This window comes from Leptodactylus fuscus, chromosome 2 (assembly GCF_031893055.1).
Source record: "Leptodactylus fuscus isolate aLepFus1 chromosome 2, aLepFus1.hap2, whole genome shotgun sequence".
NCBI lineage: Eukaryota > Metazoa > Chordata > Amphibia > Anura > Leptodactylidae > Leptodactylus > Leptodactylus fuscus.
In genome coordinates this window covers 168,697,702-168,716,036 of record NC_134266.1, presented here as the reverse complement: position 1 = coordinate 168,716,036, position 18,335 = coordinate 168,697,702, and the positions used below count along the sequence as shown (strand labels likewise).

Here is an 18,335-nt window from a genome sequence, read left to right as displayed (position 1 = left end):
AATAGAGGGTCTTTGGTGTGTTAGATGCCCCCAGACATGCTTCCCCTGCTGTCCCAGTGTCATTCCAGAGGTGTTGGCATCATTTCCTGGGGTGTCATAGTGGACTTGGTGACCCTCCAGACACGGATTTGGGTTTCCCCCTTAACGAGTATCTGTTCCCCATAGACTATAATGGGGTTCGAAACCCGTTCGAACACACGAACATTGAGCGGCTGTTCGAATCGAATTTCGAACCTCGAACATTTTAGTGTTCGCTCATCTCTAATAACAAGGTTTTCAAATGTCTACAAAAAGAAGAGAAAAACTATGGTTTAATAGGCTACAACTCTATACACTTGTTAGCATGCCTTTTCATTAAATGGCGTTCCATAGATTGCACTATTGCACGTTGTACTCAAGCAAGAGAAGTACACCACCAGAAGATTCCCTTTTGATAGATGAGTATTAAAGTTCTTGCCAAACATTTGTACAAACTGGTGACCATATAATATATGAGAAGGTTTAATCTGCCAGTCATGTCTTTGACTCTGCTGCAATAATGATGGTCCAGTCACTCCTGTAACAAGTGATCTGTAGACAGAATCTGGAAGCTGTAGGAAAAACATTCTTTAACTTCTCTGATGCTTGTCAACTACAAGGTGTTACTAGATGGTCTGCAGCCTGTGCTCATAGATTTTTGGCCTGAGGCACGAGCTCAGACATGATGTTCACTTAGGCTGGGTTCACATCTGCGACTGGTATCCGTTTGTTTGCAAGCCAGATTAAGAGGAAAGACTGTTTGGGACAAAAATTATTCCAAAAGATTACATAGGTGATGCCCGAAACAGTTGTTTTTGTTTTTCCCCTTCTTTGCCTTACATTCTGAGCATGCACAGAGGAAAAAACTGATTGCAAACTGGACACAAACTGATTGCTATCCCTAGACCTCAGTGTGTGTTTGTGTGTGTGTGTGTGTGTGTGTGTATATGTGTGTGTGTGTATATATATATATATATAACAAATTGGTTGCTGTCCATCTGAAATCCTTATTTTTGTTGCGGAGACAAAATCCTGCAAGTTCTACTTTTCGCTCTGCAAAAAAGAAAGTGGAAACCAGTTGGAAATGGCACAAACTGATATATGCAGATTACTTTTAAAACCCATTGAAGTCAATGTGTTTTAAGCTGGACTGTTCAAAATCAGTTTTTAAAAATTTTGAATGGATTTACCGAACGCAGATGTATGTTCATAGATTGGTAAGGCTTGGGTGGGTGTGTTTTGTGTTTTCATGAAAGACCTGTAAGTTGACTACCCCATGAAGGAGATGTGTATATCTCTAGCTATATAAAAGCAATTGTAGCCGCACCAGCAAATCGGGGTATCCTCCCATAAATTGCACAGCAGAAACCCCTCTCCTGTCAAAAGGGTTCCTAATAGAAAAATAAATACAATTTGACAGCAAATTGTGTAGATGGGAAAATGTCCTTCTATTGGAAAATCGGTACACAGCACAAAGGTAACTGCAATAATTGCTCAGGAATGGGTCGTAGAGGTGATGAAAGGTCCTTTAGTCCAATATATATATATATATATATATATATATATATATATATATATATATATATATAATGACCCCTTTTCTGAAGCAATAGCCAAATAACCATTTTTAAAACTTCATTTTATATAAATATATTGAAGTCTATACATATGCTTAAGCCTTGTGGTACTAAACCTTACATAGACTGCATGTGTACTATTTTCTTACATAAAATACATTTCCATGCACGCTATTCTGTGTCCTGTGATTTAGTCTTTTTCTATTAGACAAATGGATTCACTGTTCCTGAAATAATGCTTTTCAGGGTAACAACAAAAGGTGATGTGTGTTTCTTTGGAGCTGCACATAGAGCTGCTGTTACATCATCGCATCACCTCAAATGTCCTTTCTCAGTGTGGTGTGTTTTGTGTACATTGGTGTGAAACCCAGCTGAGATCTAGAAGGTGACCATGTGTGGTGATGTCCATGTTCAAATTCCAGATGCAATAAATAAGATGATCCTTTGCTTGCCTATGTAACTTCCAAATATGATGATCCATACAGTGCCATGCTCCTATATAAAAGACCTTTAACAATTTCTTTCTATGATTAACTAGGACATGAATTCACAAGTGTAATTGTATTCTGGATTTACAATATACTAGGCTGTATCACAAACTGTATTTTAGCTCTCTACTCCCATACTATTGCTCTTTCCAATCTGTAGCTATTAGAGATGAGCGAACACTAAAATGTTCGAGGTTCGAAATTCGATTCGAACAGCCGCTCACTGTTCGAGTGTTCGAATGGGTTTCGAACCCATTTATAGTCTATGGGGAACATAAACTCGTTAAGGGGGAAACCCAAATTCGTGTCTGGAGGGTCACCAAGTCCACTATGACACCCCAGGAAATGATACCAACACCCTGGAATGACACTGGGACAGCAGGGGAAGCATGTCTGGGGGCATAAAAGTCACTTTATTTCATGGAAATCCCTGTCAGTTTGCGATTTTCGCAAGCTAACTTTTCCCCATAGAAATGCATTGGCCAGTGCTGATTGGCCAGAGTACGGAACTCGACCAATCAGCGCTGGCTCTGCTGGAGGAGGCGGAGTCTAAGATCGCTCCACACCAGTCTCCATTCAGGTCCAACCTTAGACTCCGCCTCCTCCGGCAGAGCCAGCGCTGATTGGCCGAAGGCTGGCCAATGCATTCCTATGCGAATGCAGAGACTTAGCAGTGCTGAGTCAGTTTTGCTCAACTACACATCTGATGCACACTCGGCACTGCTACATCAGATGTAGCAATCTGATGTAGCAGAGCCGAGGGTGCACTAGAACCCCTGTGCAAACTCAGTTCACGCTAATAGAATGCATTGGCCAGCGCTGATTGGCCAATGCATTCTATTAGCCCGATGAAGTAGAGCTGAATGTGTGTGCTAAGCACACACATTCAGCACTGCTTCATCACGCCAATACAATGCATTAGCCAGTGCTGATTGGCCAGAGTACGGAATTCGGCCAATCAGCGCTGGCTCTGCTGGAGGAGGCGGAGTCTAAGGTCGGACCTGAATGGAGACTGGTGTGGAGCGATCTTAGACTCCGCCTCCTCCAGCAGAGCCAGCGCTGATTGGCCGAATTCCGTACTCCGGCCAATCAGCGCTGGCCAATGCATTCTATTAGCTTGATGAAGCAGAGTGTGCACAAGGGTTCAAGCGCACCCTCGGCTCTGATGTAGCAGAGCCGAGGGTGCACAAGGGTTCAAGTGCACCCTCGGCTCTCCTACATCAGAGCCGAGGGTGCGCTTGAACCCTTGTGCAGCCTCGGCTCTGCTACATCAGAGCCGAGGGTGCGCTTGAACCCTTGTGCACACTCCGCTTCATCAAGCTAATAGAATGCATTGGCCAGCACTGATTGGCCAGAGTACGGAATTCGGCCAATCAGCGCTGGCCAATGCATCCCTATGGGAAAAAGTTTATCTCACAAAAATCACAATTACACACCCGATAGAGCCCCAAAAAGTTATTTTTAATAACATTCCCCCCTAAATAAAGGTTATCCCTAGCTATCCCTGCCTGTACAGCTATCCCTGTCTCATAGTCACAAAGTTCACATTCTCATATGACCCGGATTTGAAATCCACTATTCGTCTAAAATGGAGGTCACCTGATTTCGGCAGCCAATGACTTTTTCCAATTTTTTTTCAATGCCCCCGGTGTCGTAGTTCCTGTCCCACCTCCCCTGCGCTGTTATTGGTGCAAAAAAGGCGCCAGGGAAGGTGGGAGGGGAATCGAATTTTCGCGCACTTTACCACGCGGTATTCGATTCGAACATGGCGAACACCCTGATATCCGATCGAACATGTGTTCGATAGAACACTGTTCGCTCATCTCTAGTAGCTATCCTTTGCACTTTGTCAGCACCTTTAAGTTCCATGTTTGTCAGCTTTCCAGTGATTGACTGGACCAGTTTATTGATCAGAACAAATAACATTTGGCTATTAGACCATATTCCTTACTGTCGACTGCACAATGTGCTCCATGGTACCAACAGTTTACTTTGACTAAAATGTGATCCTTTTATCTTGTGACATATTTGTTTTAAAGTCTCTTTCCTAATGATTGCATTCCAAAAAAAGGTAGTGATCAAAGGAAACTCTTATGACTTGCTTTGATTAATATGACACTTTCATGTCAGTCTATGTATACCTCTGTTATGGTCAGAGTATGGATGCCATATAACCCGTATTATCTTTAGTAAAGTTGATTGTCATGCATGAGGAATCTGAGTATTCTTGTTGGGCTAATATACTCCTATGTTCCTATCATTGTCTTTTCTGAGCCTGAGGCTATCCTGCTGACTCTCTCCAAAAGGTCAGAAAGCTATTGCAGGAGTGCCATAACTCTTGTAGAATCCTTAATTTCAATGTGGCACAAGTGAGTCCTAAAATATTACTGTAACAGGAGGCTTACGCTGGGTTCACACCTGCGTTCAGGGTCTCCGTACTATGGTTTCCGTCTTCTGCATGGCAGAAGACGGAAACCATAGACCGGGTCCGGCCGTGCGCGGCGGTGAGCGTTTTAGGCTCTCCGCCGCGAAACCGGATTTTTTTTATCCGGACACAGAGTAGTGCATGTCCGACTCTGTGTCCGAATTATAAAACCCGGTTTCGCGGCGGAGAGCGCAAAACGCTCACTGCCGCGCACGGCCGGACAGCTTTCTCACCCATTCAAATGAATGGGTGAGAAAGTCTCCTGCAGGCTTCCGTCTCCTGCATCTGTTTTATGCAGGAAACGGAAACCTGCAATAAGGACCCTACAACGCAGATTACTGGTGTGCACTTCAGTATTACCAAACAACCGCTGATTTTGGCAGTTCTCCTTTGCTTACCTAATCTCTCAGTAGGAATCTATCCATTGGGTATTTTCTGGCCTGGTTCCAGGCATTGCCTCCCTTCTGCAGCTTCATCTACTACTTCTCTAATCTCCTGAGCTAGAAGCACTCAACATTAGGGAGTCGGGCAGAGTCAGGTGGCAAGCCCTGTCTACAGCTTCTCTGTGTCCTATTATGCACCCATTGTGGAAATTACAGTCCATGAATATCAGTTCGAGCCTAGCTTTGCCAGATACTCCCTAAGCTACCCCTCCTTCCTAGCTATGGCACCAGAAACCATTTCTGCACAGCACCATATTGCAAGAGGTACCCTGCCAGAACTTCTGTAACAATGTAAAATGAAACCTATAGGAGAAGAATATAACACAGCAAATAAGAGAGACGCTGTTTTTCTAATATATGTATAACTTCTATAGAAAAACGGAAACATGTCTTCATCTTTTTTAAAGGTGTTGTGACCGCTGAGGCCAATCTGTATCCTCGGTGAAGGCCATGAGATGTCACTACCTGGGGTCTCTTCCATGAGGACTCTGACCTCGTATCTGACTTGATTTAAAAGAAAATTTAGTCTCCAGGAAAAAAAAAAAGGCCCCCCCCCATCTGAAAATGAGCCTTTGTAATGTTTATGAATAACTTTTTTTTGTTGTGGTGATGTTATATGGTTTCTTGAGGAGCAATAAGCTGGTAGTCTTAGGCACACGGTTTTCCTGTATGAGTAGGGCCTTAGACTTTCTAAATATGTGTCCTCAAGCCTAAATCTGACTCCTATAAACCTGCACTGATACGTCGACCTCCAGTTCATACAGGAAATTACGTAGAAAAGCGGTCCATGATCAGAAGAGGAGCACAGAACTTTACCATAAAGCTGACAGCTATTCAGTACATTAGACACCTTTTCAAATGTAAAGACTTTTCTTTTCTCTGTTTCCCATACCTGTTTCTTTCTGTCTGCCATCTGGGCTCAAGTCCAATAATAAGTCTCTTATTGTCTTTGGACAGTTCCTGAATAAATAGATTAGCCTTTTAAATAACACGGAAGTGTACAGTAATGGGATGGTAATGGCATAATTTCAGGTTCCGTTCAATATCCTGGATGGCAGTGATCCTAAAAAAAGCATTGTTTGGTACGTGTACATCTTTGTGCACTGCGACTTGCCACGTGAACCTTCCTGACAAGCAGTTTTTTTACTGAGCACATAATTAGCAGAATGCCCCTCATCCACGGAGACCACTTATAAATTAATGATATCCGTGCCTCCGTAACTGTCACCAGACAGGTGTCTCTAATACATCTTTTCTACCGTATGGTGTGTCATATATAATTATTTCAGCAAGGGATAGACAAAATCCTAGCATCTCTTGCCAAGCTGCATTGTCCTTCTGCGCCCTTTGCTTAGCTCTGTGGTAACTTTTTTTGCTTTGGTTTCTAGTTCTGATCGAACTAGGACAGAAATGTGGTAACTGATAACCAGAGTTGGGCCATCTGCAATGTCAGACTGTGGTATTAATCAGATTTGTCACAAGAGGATTTGCAAAGTGCATGGGATTTTATTTATTTTTTTATTTTTTCTCCTATCAGGAAAAAATTCTAGGTATAACTTTTTTTGGGGGGGAGAATTGATTTGCCACTGGAAGACTCCCTTTAACCCTCAAACTCCTACAGTGTTACCTTCATTGCTTATGTGTTTTTGCTTTCTATCTTGCATAGGTCTTCAATGCAAAAACAGCTGAACTACTAAGCCATCATCAAGTGGAAATAAAACAGAAGTTTCCAAAGGAAGGGTAAGTGGGAATCCTACATTATCCAGATTATTACTTTCATTGAAGTTGCATTTGGATGTCATGAGGTTCTTCAGGTTAACCCTGATGTCCTTTTCTGAGGCCTATGAAGTGGAAGTGGTGTACACAGAGCAGTACTATTGCATCAGCTCGCAGATCTGCGGGGTCCTGGGTGTCAGGCTCTTGCTAATCTTAGACCAGTCCAATATTAGGAAAACCTCTCTAATCACTTCAGTACCGGGTCAACTCTTGGTTCAGGACCACATACGTTTTCCGTGTTTGTTTTGTTTGTTTTTTTGTGTTATGGCTTTGTTTTTATATCTGGGAATAAAAAAAATATATAAATTTATTTCTGTATCTATCACACACAACATAGAGAGAAGGGAAAATGTTTTTGTTTTTTTTATAGTAAAAAGTACTGCTAAAAAAACTTCTTAAAATAGTTTTACCTCTCCATTACAGTAACTTTTATTTTGTATGTAGTTTTCATGGAGTGGGGCTAAGAGCATATTGTATGTATTTTGTGACACCCCCCCCCCCATAAGGTCATAATAGACCTTTGGGGACATCTCACTCCCCCCCCCCCCCCTTCAACGTTTCTGCTGCAGCCAAAATGCTGCGTATTTGCAATGTGGGGCTCCGGTTTAAAAAGAAAATTTAGCAATCTGAAATCTCTGAAGACTATAATTGCTACATTCACTGAGACCGAAGACCTTCCTATATATTTTACTAATTCAGGAAATAAGTTACAGAATCTCTGAACACGCAAATGAAGCATGACAGGATATTTTTTTGCAATAATAATTTCATGTCAATGACTCATAAGGGCGCAGTTCTAGTTGAAGAAAAAACGTGTGTACAATGTATTGAAATAAAAGTCTAAGGGTCACGGCCGCAAAATAATGCGCCGTATACGATCCAGGCTCCCATTGAAATCAATGGGAGCTTTTATGGCGCTCAAAGTCTCACATGCCATATATGTGCCACATCACGCGGCACGTTACTCCGTGTGAATGGACCCTTAGACTGTAGGATTTGGTGCAATATCTAAAAACTATATCTTTTTATTTGTGCCTATGCATCATGGGATTTTAAATGAATAGGAATTACATCTGCACCCCTTTGTAAGAACAGATGATGGAAAAGTATCAGTACTGCTTTTGATTTGTATATATCCACTCCTTCCATACCATAAAAAATAAATAAAATGGACCACCTACAGCAGCTACTACAGAGGACTTAGATGCTGTATTTCCATGGATTCTGAGGATGCCACACATCTCACACATCACTGATATAAGTGATTTCATAAAAGGATAGAAAACTAATAAGCAAGACCATAAACAAGCATATAACCACACTTCCGAGCCTGGGGTGATACCAATGTTACCTAGCTGACACATCAAGGTATACAGGCAACTCGTAGGTGATGGGAACCAAGCAGACGTCTGGAATGAGTGGGTTAACTGGCATAGCATAGTTAAATGTTCTATAGCAGAGGTCCGCAGCACAATACTGGGCTGTGGATCACCTGGTACTGGGCAGCAGGTTACCTTAGTCAACCTTCACATATCTCTCTCCCACCTTCCCCCTTGGAGTAAAGTAGAAGATGTGCATAGGTTATGTACTGTACAAGAGGAAGTCCTGCCCACCCAATGTAAGTACACAGAACATGGCATTAGCTCACTAATACAGGAATAGTGACACACACACACACACACACACACACACACACGTACGTAATAGCATTACTTATGTGGGGGGTGGCTATTGCCTATGGAAGGGAGCACTATTGTGCTCCCCACAATATTTTTATGAAACTCTTCCTTGGTGCAAAAAGGTTTAGGACTGCTCGTTTATAGTGTTTTACCCAGCCCCCATTCTTTATTTATAGAGATTTCCAGAATCCTGATGATCACTAGAATTGAATTTGACTGTGCACTTTATATATCAGACAGTATCCGACATTTTAGCAAGCTTACAACTGTCAGGATTCTCATTCTGCGTGCTTCAGAAGTTCCTTGGGTTGATCCAATTAGCAGCTGAGGAGGCCTATATAAACCACTCTGACCCCACTAACAGAGCTAGCTGAATTGACAGAAGCATTATGATGTAATTTTTAACCCTTTACGATACATGAGATTATTGCATAATTTTGAGGCACAAACCATATTGCTTCCACTAGAAGTGAGAGCTGGAAGTTAGTTTCATTTTAACTATTTTTACTTTTGATATGGCCATATCCACTTCTATTGTAATGTATTTCACAACAGCTTTTTCCTATAGCGCTATTCTTGTTAAATAAATGCAATCCTGTATGTGTGGGACAGTTTGAGAGCTTACAGCTAGACAATGATGCTGACATTTACCAATTCTAGCGATGTAACTGAACTCAGACTGCAGGCTATCACATCCTTCCTATAAAACCATTGCAAAATGTAATCTATTGTCTAAATTTTACGTACTCAGAACAAAAGGGAATTTGAGATATTTATGAACAGTGCAAGCCCAGTATTAATGTTGATGATTTTATTAATAGTCATAATATATATATATATATATATTTTTTTTTTTAAGGACTTGCCATAACAAAATCTCAGTAGCATTAGGCCCCGTTCACACGGGGCACGGATGGCGTATTTAGGTCCTGATTCTGACACGGGAAGCCGCGTCAGAATATGGCCAAAATCCGCCTACCGCGACTACCAATAGTTGCGGCACTTCGGTCCGGCGTAGGCCCAAATGAATGGGCCTAGGCCGGAGCGTGCTGCCGCGAGGCAGATGCCAGGCTGAGTCAGCTGCGGAATCCGCCTGAAGAAAGGGTAGCTCATTTCTTTTTTCCGCTAGCGACAACATGCCGCTAGCTGAAAAAAGAACGCAGTCTACATAGACCACCATTGTGAAGGGGCGGATTATGACGTGGATTCCGCACCAAAATCTGCCCCCTCTTGCCCCGAGTGAATGGGGCCTTACCTTCAAAGTAAAAATACATTGCTTTCACACTGCTGGTGACAAGAACTGCAACCTGAAATGCAGTGCCTTGCAAAAGTATCTTATTTTTAAACCCCTTTCACATTTTGTCACCTTACAGCAACAAACTTAAATGTATTTTATTGAGAGTTTAAGTGATAGACCAACACAAAGTAGCAAACAATTGTCATGTGGAACAAAAAAATTATACATGGTTTTAAAAACTTTAATCTTATAAATCTCTGAAAGTGTGACGTGCAAAAGTATTCAACCCCTATATCAAGACTTTGTAGAACCACTTTTCGCTTCAATTACAACTGCAAGTCTTTTGGGGTATATTTCTACCAGCTTTACGCATCTAGAGACTGAAATTTTTGACCATTCTTCTTTGCAAGATAGCTCAAGCTCAGCCTGATCGGATGGAGAGCTTCTGTAAGGGCGGGAGCACATATGCACCCAGTGTCCGGTTTAGCCAATCTGGCTGGTTTCCGTCTTCTGCCCCGCAAAACTAGACAGGAGACAAACCTGGCGGTCAGTTTTCAAACCCATTCACTTGAATGGGTTTGCAAAGTGGCTGCCTGTGTGCATCTTCTGCCTGTCCACGGGGAAACTTTTTTTTTTTTTTTTTTTTTTTTGCTGGACACAGTCTGACATGCAGGACTTTGTGTCTGGATAAAAAAAAAAAACAACTGTTTTCCCCGCGGACAGGCAGAAGACGCAGAAGTTCAAGGGGTATGAATACTTTTGCAAGCCACTGAAAGTAAATGGCGCACGAGGTCTCTACTGTGTCGAAGAATTGGCCCTTTCCTGTTTGTCGAGAGACCCTGAAAGCACTGGAACGTGTATGTGTACGCTATTCTTAGCCTTTTGCCAAACCTTTTTAATATTTTTGCTGCTTCTACATTCCAGGTGGGTAGAGCAAGATCCAAAGGAGATTTTACAGTCTGTTTATGAATGTGTAGAAAAAACTTGCGAGAAGTTAACCCAGCTAAGCATAGACATCACCAATATCAAAGGTTAGTTTTAACTTTGTAATATCTCCCTTTGTTGAGAGTTGACACATGCTGTTAAAATTGTTAAAGATGCTTCTTAGCAATATTCTTCATTAAGATTGTTTTCATTGCTACTGTTTGGGCTATACCTGCCTGATTAAAATGGACTATTCTTACCTGTAACAACTTACTGTAGTATATTGCTACCATCAGAACAGATTTTGCATGAGAAGCAATACTTGCATGGCATCACATGGGGAATCATACAGCCAATAATATACTTGGAATTTATTGTTGGCAGACTTGTGGATTTGAGACCTGAAAAACTCTGCATCAGCTGCATTTTACCTGCCCTATTTTGAACTTGCTGAACTGTACTTCTATGCTACGTGTGGGTCAATAAATGCAATTGATACATGTCCACTTTTTTCTAGCTAGTTTGGAGGGCAACTTGGCACAAGTAATTACATTAAGTATCACCTAAAGCGCACCCTAAACCGTAAAATATATCTGTACTATCAACTTACATTCTTACAACTTCTTAAACGTTGGTATGTATTATGTTTTCTTTTCTAAGCTATTGGTGTAAGTAACCAGAGGGAAACAACTGTTGTATGGGATAAGACTACTGGGGAGCCGCTGTATAATGCAATTGGTAAGTCAAGTTCCTATTTATTTATTTTTATTTTCCTATCAAATTTAACAACTTGTATAGGGGGTTCCTCAAGACCCTTAATATAAAATATAATTACTGCTTCTACCCTGTGCTCTTTTTAACATTGCTAGGTTGTAGAAAAGTCTACCAGTGCACAGAATGGGGGAACTAGCTAACAGCAGCCTCTAATCCAGCCTCTCACACAGAACTCTATGGAGGGGTGGTTTGAGGAGACAGACTAAGTAAAGAGCCAGACTGAAGATGAGGGCAGCAGGGTGGCTCAGTGGTCCTGGGTTCAGAGTCCTGGGTTCGAATCCTGCCAAGGACAACATCTGCAAAGTGTTTGTATGTTCTCTCCGTGTCTGAGTGGGTTTTTCTCTGGGTACTCCGGTTTCCTCCCACACACCAAAGACCTACTGATAGGGAATGTAGATTGAGTCCTATATGCAACAGTGACTGTCAATGTCTGTAAAGTGCTGCAGAATATGATGGTGCTATATAAGTAATCATAATAATGAGGAATGCTGCCTAATATGTGGTGAAGCAAACAAATATTCTTCAGAAGATCTATTTAAAAGTTTCTTATATTCAAATGCATTATTCATTTAATATTAAGTCATTTAGAACTGGAAGTACGCTTTAAAGGGGTTCTATAACTGGAAAAATCATTTTTAAGCTGTAAGCATGTAGGCATAGTTTTTATAAAAGCTATTAATCTCCTACCTTTACTCTGGTGATCCTCACTGCCATTATAAAATTCTTCTTCTTTTTCTCTATATGCAGATTATGCTCAGAGAGCACAGGGGCGTTCCCCTGTGCTTCGAGCACAGCGTCGCCATCCATTTCTGCCTCTTCACTGCATCAGCAGCCGACAAGCACAACTTCGGGACTGCATGCATAGTCGGCTCTGCCACTTTGGGTTCAGGCATAGCCCACTGCGCATGCTCCATCTGCATTTTTCTGTGGTTTCTTGTATGCTGTGCATGTTCAGACAGCCATTTTTCTCTGGTTGCTTGCACGTGCCTGAACCCAGAGTGAAGAGGATGAACATGGATTTTGAAGCTGTGCTCTGAGCACAGTGGGGAACACCCTCTGCTCTGTGTATAATTTGCATAAAGAGAAAAAGAATAGTAATTTTAAACTGGCGATGGGGACCAGAAAAGTAAAGTTAGTGGGTGAATAACCTCTATAAAGGCTATTCCTGCATGCTTTCAGTTTTAAAACAATTTATTTATTTTCAATGATGGGTCCTCTTTTAAAGGGACTCTTTCAATGACACTAGAAAGTCTCTTCCATAGACTTGTATTGGGGAGGGGGGTGCATTCCTCAAAGCTTGTCATCATTGCTAAGGAATGCCCCCTCTAACAGTACAAGGCTATGTTTTACAACTGTCAGGGGAGGCATTTCTCTCAGCTCAGCGAGGACACTAGGGTGTAAGACCCACCCTTCTGACAGTGGGGAGATATCGGTGCCGAAATGAACGACCCTGATATTTCAAGCATCGGAGCACATACCGGGAAAGCTGACAGTGGGCTGAATCAGCGCACTGTTGATTTTTCTAGCAGTATATACAACAGCACATTGAAGACTTAAAGTCTTTAAAGAGTCATTGTGAATAAAATTCAGCATTGAAACCACATGTATTTTCTGCACTTGAACCCAAAACTTGTTTGGTTCTAATGTCTAAGTGCCACTCTTTGACCTTGCTGATACAGCACTTCTTCATAATCCAGCCTTTGCCCTTTGGACAACAGTTCATTTGTATAATCTCTATTTACACAGTTTTCAGTGAGATTTAGATGGACATAAAATGCAAATGTCCTGCCCAGTGAAAATGTTAAGTTGAATAATTTATTTTTAATCCTTCTAAACTCCCATTGATGTCTATTACTGGGTGCTAAAGTTGTTTATGTTCTGTATCACTGGAAACAAAATGGCAAATGAAGTGCAAAGGTTTCCATTTAGATGACTAAGTAAGGTAAATGATCAATCTGTTTGTTTTTACAACCTTCAGCTGGGGCACATGGGCGAGGACCCACATAAGTCAATTATTAATCCGTGCTGTCTAATAAATGCTGGAGACCTAGGTTTTCATAGCATGTCTGCGCTAATGCTAAGCTAAATCCTCATAGCTGTGTACTTTTAAGGGAGGAAAGGCAGCACCAACTTTGGGGGCATTAATGAAAAGGGGTTGTTCAAGATTAGAAAACATGGCTGTCTACTCGGGAAGTGAGCTCTCCTCCAATTATCAAATGACCATTCCGCAGTTCACTCCTATTCATTTTAATGGAGTTATACTGAGTTGTATCATTGCCATGTGACCAATGGACATTAAGTCCCTTCCTGGGAAGACAGCCATGTTGGTGGGTTTTTATTTATTTTTTTCTTAATCTTGCACAAACTTTTTTACAACAGAAATCTGGTATATTTGAAGCGATGAGATTTTTGCTCAGGGATTTTATTGTACCTGCACAGAAAATGACAGTTTAAGGAACACCCCCCCCCCTCCCCCAAATATAAACACCGCCTGTATGTTACATATCACTTCATCATTACATCTTACTTTAGGTCCCTAGGGAGACTTTATACTGTGAGAGTAACTAAGGGGCAATATACTATGTGGGGAGCCGTTGAGGGAGAAATATAGTTCGTGCAGGTCAGGCATTTCTAAGTGGTGATAAGGGGGGGGGACTTTTTGCATAGGGCCCACCAGTGTGTTTAAGATGGCCCTGCCTTCACCTTGCGCTAACATAGTCCCACTTGTGTTCAACGTTGAAATATGCATCTCTTTTTACTTCAGAAAATTGTCATAAATAGATTTATAGATTTCCCCCAATGTTTAGGTAGGTGGTAACTGCATACCTCCCAACCGTCCCGATTTCCGCGGGACAGTCCCGATTTGGGTGACATGTCCCGGTTGGAGGGAGGTATGTCCCGATTTAAACTCAGATCTGCGTCCAGAGGATGCAGATCTGAGTTGAACACACATGCGGCTGAAGGAAGGAGCTGACACAGGTCAGCTCCTCGCTTTGCCGCTGCCCGCCTCTCTCCCTGACACACGTGGCTGAAGCTGCTTGCGTGCTCGCTTCGCCGCTGTGTCTCTCTCTCGCTGACACATGCGGCTGAAGTGAGGAGCTGACCTGTGTCAGCTCCTCGCTTCGCTGCTGCCGCCGGCTCCTAGCTTGTAGACGCGATGTACAAGCCAGGAGCCGGCGGCAGCAGCGAAGCGAGGAGCTGACACAGGTCAGCCCCATGTGTCAGCGAGAGAGGCGGCGAGGGAGCGGAGGAGAAGGTAAGTTTAATGTGGAGGTGGAACGTGAATCTGGGGGCAGATGAAGGAGAGGACGGCATGACATTGGGGCAGAGATGGGGGACATGAATTTGGGGGCAGAGATGGGGGACATGAATCTGGGGGCAGAGATGGAGAGGACATGAATTTGGGGGCAGAGATGGAGAGGACATGAATCTGGGGGCAGAGATGGAGGGACATGAATCTGGGGGCAGAGATGTGGGACATGAATCTGGGGGCAGAGATGGAGGGACATGAATCTGGGGGCAGAGATGGAGGGACATGAATCTGGGGGCAGAGATGGAGGGACATGAATCTGGGGGCAGAGATGGAGGGACATGAATCTGGGGGCAGAGATGTGGGGACATGAATCTGGGGGCAGAGATGTGGGGACATGAATCTGGGGGCAGAGATGGAGGGACATGAATCTGGGGGCAGAGATGGAGGGACATGAATCTGGGGGCAGAGATGGAGGGACATGAATCTGGGGGCAGAGATGTGGGGACATGAATCTGGGGGCAGAGATGGAGGGACATGAATCTGGGGGCAGAGATGGAGGGACATGAATCTGGGGGCAGAGATGGAGGGGACATGAATCTGGGGGCAGAGATGTGGGGACATGAATCTGGGGGCAGAGATGGAGAGGGCGGCATGACACTGGGGGCAGAGATGGAGGGGGCATGAATCTGGGGGCAGAGATGGAGGGGACATGAATCTGGGGGCAGAGATGGAGGGGACATGAATCTGGGGGCAGAGATGGAGGGACATGAATCTGAGGGCAGAGATGGAGGGGACATGAATCTGGGGGCAGAGATGGAAGAGGGACATGAAACTGGAGGCAGAGATGGAAGAGGGACATGAAACTGGGGGCAGATGAAGGGTGTATATGAAACTGGGGGAGAGATAGAGGGGGGACATATAATTTACGGGTGACTGTAGGAGGATTATACTGTGTGCGGGCACATGAAAAATTAACGAGTGGGCGGAGTCGACACAAAAGTGGGTGGGGCTAAATTTGCCGCGGCGCGCTACGCACGCCGCACATTTTGTCCCTCTTTCAGTTCTTCAAAAGTTGGGAGGTATGGGTAACTGTCATCCACTTCCACATGAATGCTAGGACCCAAAGTTTCCAAGCGGCTCCTTGCGGAAAAAGGGAATTCTTTGTTTGTGTGATCAGAGCAGATGAGCTAGCTTTCTACTGGCTTCAAAGACTGACTTATTTGGGAGATGAGTCTTGGCTGCATCAGAATATGGCTTCTTTTCTGCCACTTATTTACATTTTACATGCCAATTATGATGCCATTTTAGTTTGGCTGATGCTTATAAGCACAGGATCAACAGGTCATTGGTGTATAAATTTGTTTCCATTATGGTAAGGATATAATACATTTATAAACTGTAATAGGGAGACAACCAAAAAAGAAAAAAGTTGCGCTCAACTGTTTCAATGGACTACACCTCTACTTCTCTGTAAGTGATCGATCTTGGCAAACCTGCTAATCTGTAAATCCCATAGTAGATTGTAAGCTGTTTACTGCTATTTTTGCTTATGTTAATGCTAACTTTATTGTATTCCATTTTCTCTATAGTTTGGCTTGATTTGAGAACTCAGTCAACTGTTGAGAGACTACTGAAAAAAATTCCAGGAAGGAATAAGAATTTCTTCAAGGTAATTTGTAGTCGCACACTCTGTCAATGCAACGCAAAGTGTTTTTCTTATGTCGTCTTGTCACTTTTTACCCTCCTCCCCATGTAGTCAGCAAGTCCTCATAGATACCGTGAAAATTACATATTACACTGTACCATTGAACGGCATGTTCCAGCCTCCAAAAGGAGAGGCTTTTTGTGGATTTGCTCGCTGCTGTGACAGATGGGGTTCCAACAGAGATTTCTATTCCGCCTACATAATTAAAATATTTGGGGGTAGGAGGTGTTTGAGTGGAATGTCACCCTTTAGCAGGTCATTGTAAATAGTTTGGACTAAGTTTTCAAGTTGTAAGTTATCCATAGTTTTGTTAAATACTTGCTGAGTGATGGAAGTCTGACTATTGGGGACCCTAAGAATAGGGTTCTGATACCCCATATGAAATAAACAGCAGGTCACCCAGAGTAGTCTCTACACCATTCATCTGTTAACACTGGCAGAGATGCCTGAACACTCTTCGCTCCACCTGTAACATAGAGAATTGGAGCTGCAAAGTGTCTGTGCTGTCAAAGACGAGCTTCACAATTATGAACTCCATTTGCACAATAGATTTAAAGGGTTAAGGAAGTGTTAGTCTAAAGAGGATTTGGGCAGTGTACTGAAGGAGAGCTCTGTCACTTGTGGGTGGCATTTGGCTGTCCTGTTTTAAAAAAATTTTTTTATGAATCTTCCACTTTAAGAGACTGTTTTTTAGGACCTTTTCTCAGACAATATTTGGCCTTGTGTTTTACCTTTATTCTTGGCTAGACTGTGTGGCTCCTATCTTCTGAACTCATATAATCTGTATTTATGATGTGAACCTCAGAGCCCTACTGCAGCTCTACTTGCAGCCTCAAGTGAATAGGAGCTGAGCTGTTGTACTCCTGGCACAGCCGCTACAGTGTACCGAGCCACCTCCTAGGTCTATGTATGTATGTATGTGTGTGTGTCTGTTTATCCATACTTCGGATAGGTGGTCACTATCAGATTGAGGGGTCTGACACCTGGCAGCTTCAACAATCTTTTGCTCTCTGCTGCCTCAACCACCTGAACAATTTATATATAAATACCAGAGCCTGAAGGAAAAAAATAAATAAAAAATAAATAAATTATTTATATATATATATATATATATATATATATATATATATATATATGTATATTTTTAAACCTTTCAACTGTTTTTTGTGCAATACCCTTCTGCTTAGATATGTATAATAACCGAAAGGATGAAAGCAAGTGAATGAACCTGCATTTACTAAATGTTTAATTTTTAGGGACGAACTGGTCTTCCGTTAAGCACTTATTTTAGTGCAGTGAAGCTACGATGGCTGCTAGACAATGTCGAAGAAATCAGGCATGCGGTTGCAGAAGGCAGAGCCATGTTTGGAACAGTGGATTCCTGGATAATTTGGGTTAGTGAATTATTAGTTCAGGTGTGATTTGCCCCTTGGCACTGTTCTGTTATGTTGGGTTTGATTCTTGTATTGTGAGTGAGCAGATATGGTTAACAATAGTGATGTGGGGATGCTCATGAGCGAGCAGTCTTTGGTAGCTTTTTCAGCTGAATGACGAGTCCTCTCCTGGCTGAGAAACAACAGCCAATTCTTCTTACTACATTTCTTGCTTTGCAGAAAGCTAATGTCACACCTAAACTATGAGCCCTGACCCCATATTGTTGTTGTCTGCAGAGCACAGTAGACTTCATCAAATGAGAAATTATTTGGAATTTGTTCTTTTAGCAGCACCAAATGATCAAACTCCCTGAAAAGAGATACAATTCTCATCTGTAGTCACCAGTGGTGCCTGGCTGGAGAGAGGGTGGGTACTATTACAGTACAGGCATTATAGAGCCACTGAAGATGGATCTCCATTAGTCTGACTCTTGAAGTAGGGTGGTTGAAGGCATTTTCTGGGCTTTTGAGTGACTGACCTATCCTTTGGATAAGGCATCAATCGAACATTAGTGGGGTCTGACATCCAGGACCCCCACTGATTAAATGCTCTTTTCACTCCTTGAGTGCTACTTTTGCTTCATAGGCCATGTGACCTCACGT

General features: G+C 42.6%; 1 protein-coding gene across 5 annotated transcripts in view; it reads left to right on the top strand.

The window, feature by feature from the left end:
* The window catches only part of GK (glycerol kinase), a 296,759-nt gene that overhangs the window by 12,640 nt on the left and 265,784 nt on the right, over positions 1-18,335 (top strand). For all 5 annotated transcript variants that reach the window (XR_012715085.1, XM_075265081.1, XM_075265079.1 and 2 more), the window contains exons 2-6: positions 6,618-6,691; positions 10,568-10,674; positions 11,228-11,305; positions 16,184-16,263; positions 17,556-17,693. Coding sequence is in view for 4 of the 5 variants with exons in the window: in XM_075265081.1 (XP_075121182.1) it covers positions 6,618-6,691; positions 10,568-10,674; positions 11,228-11,305; positions 16,184-16,263; positions 17,556-17,693 (477 nt within the window). In the remaining variant the exon portion in view is untranslated. The remainder of the gene's footprint in view (positions 1-6,617; positions 6,692-10,567; positions 10,675-11,227; positions 11,306-16,183; positions 16,264-17,555; positions 17,694-18,335) is intronic.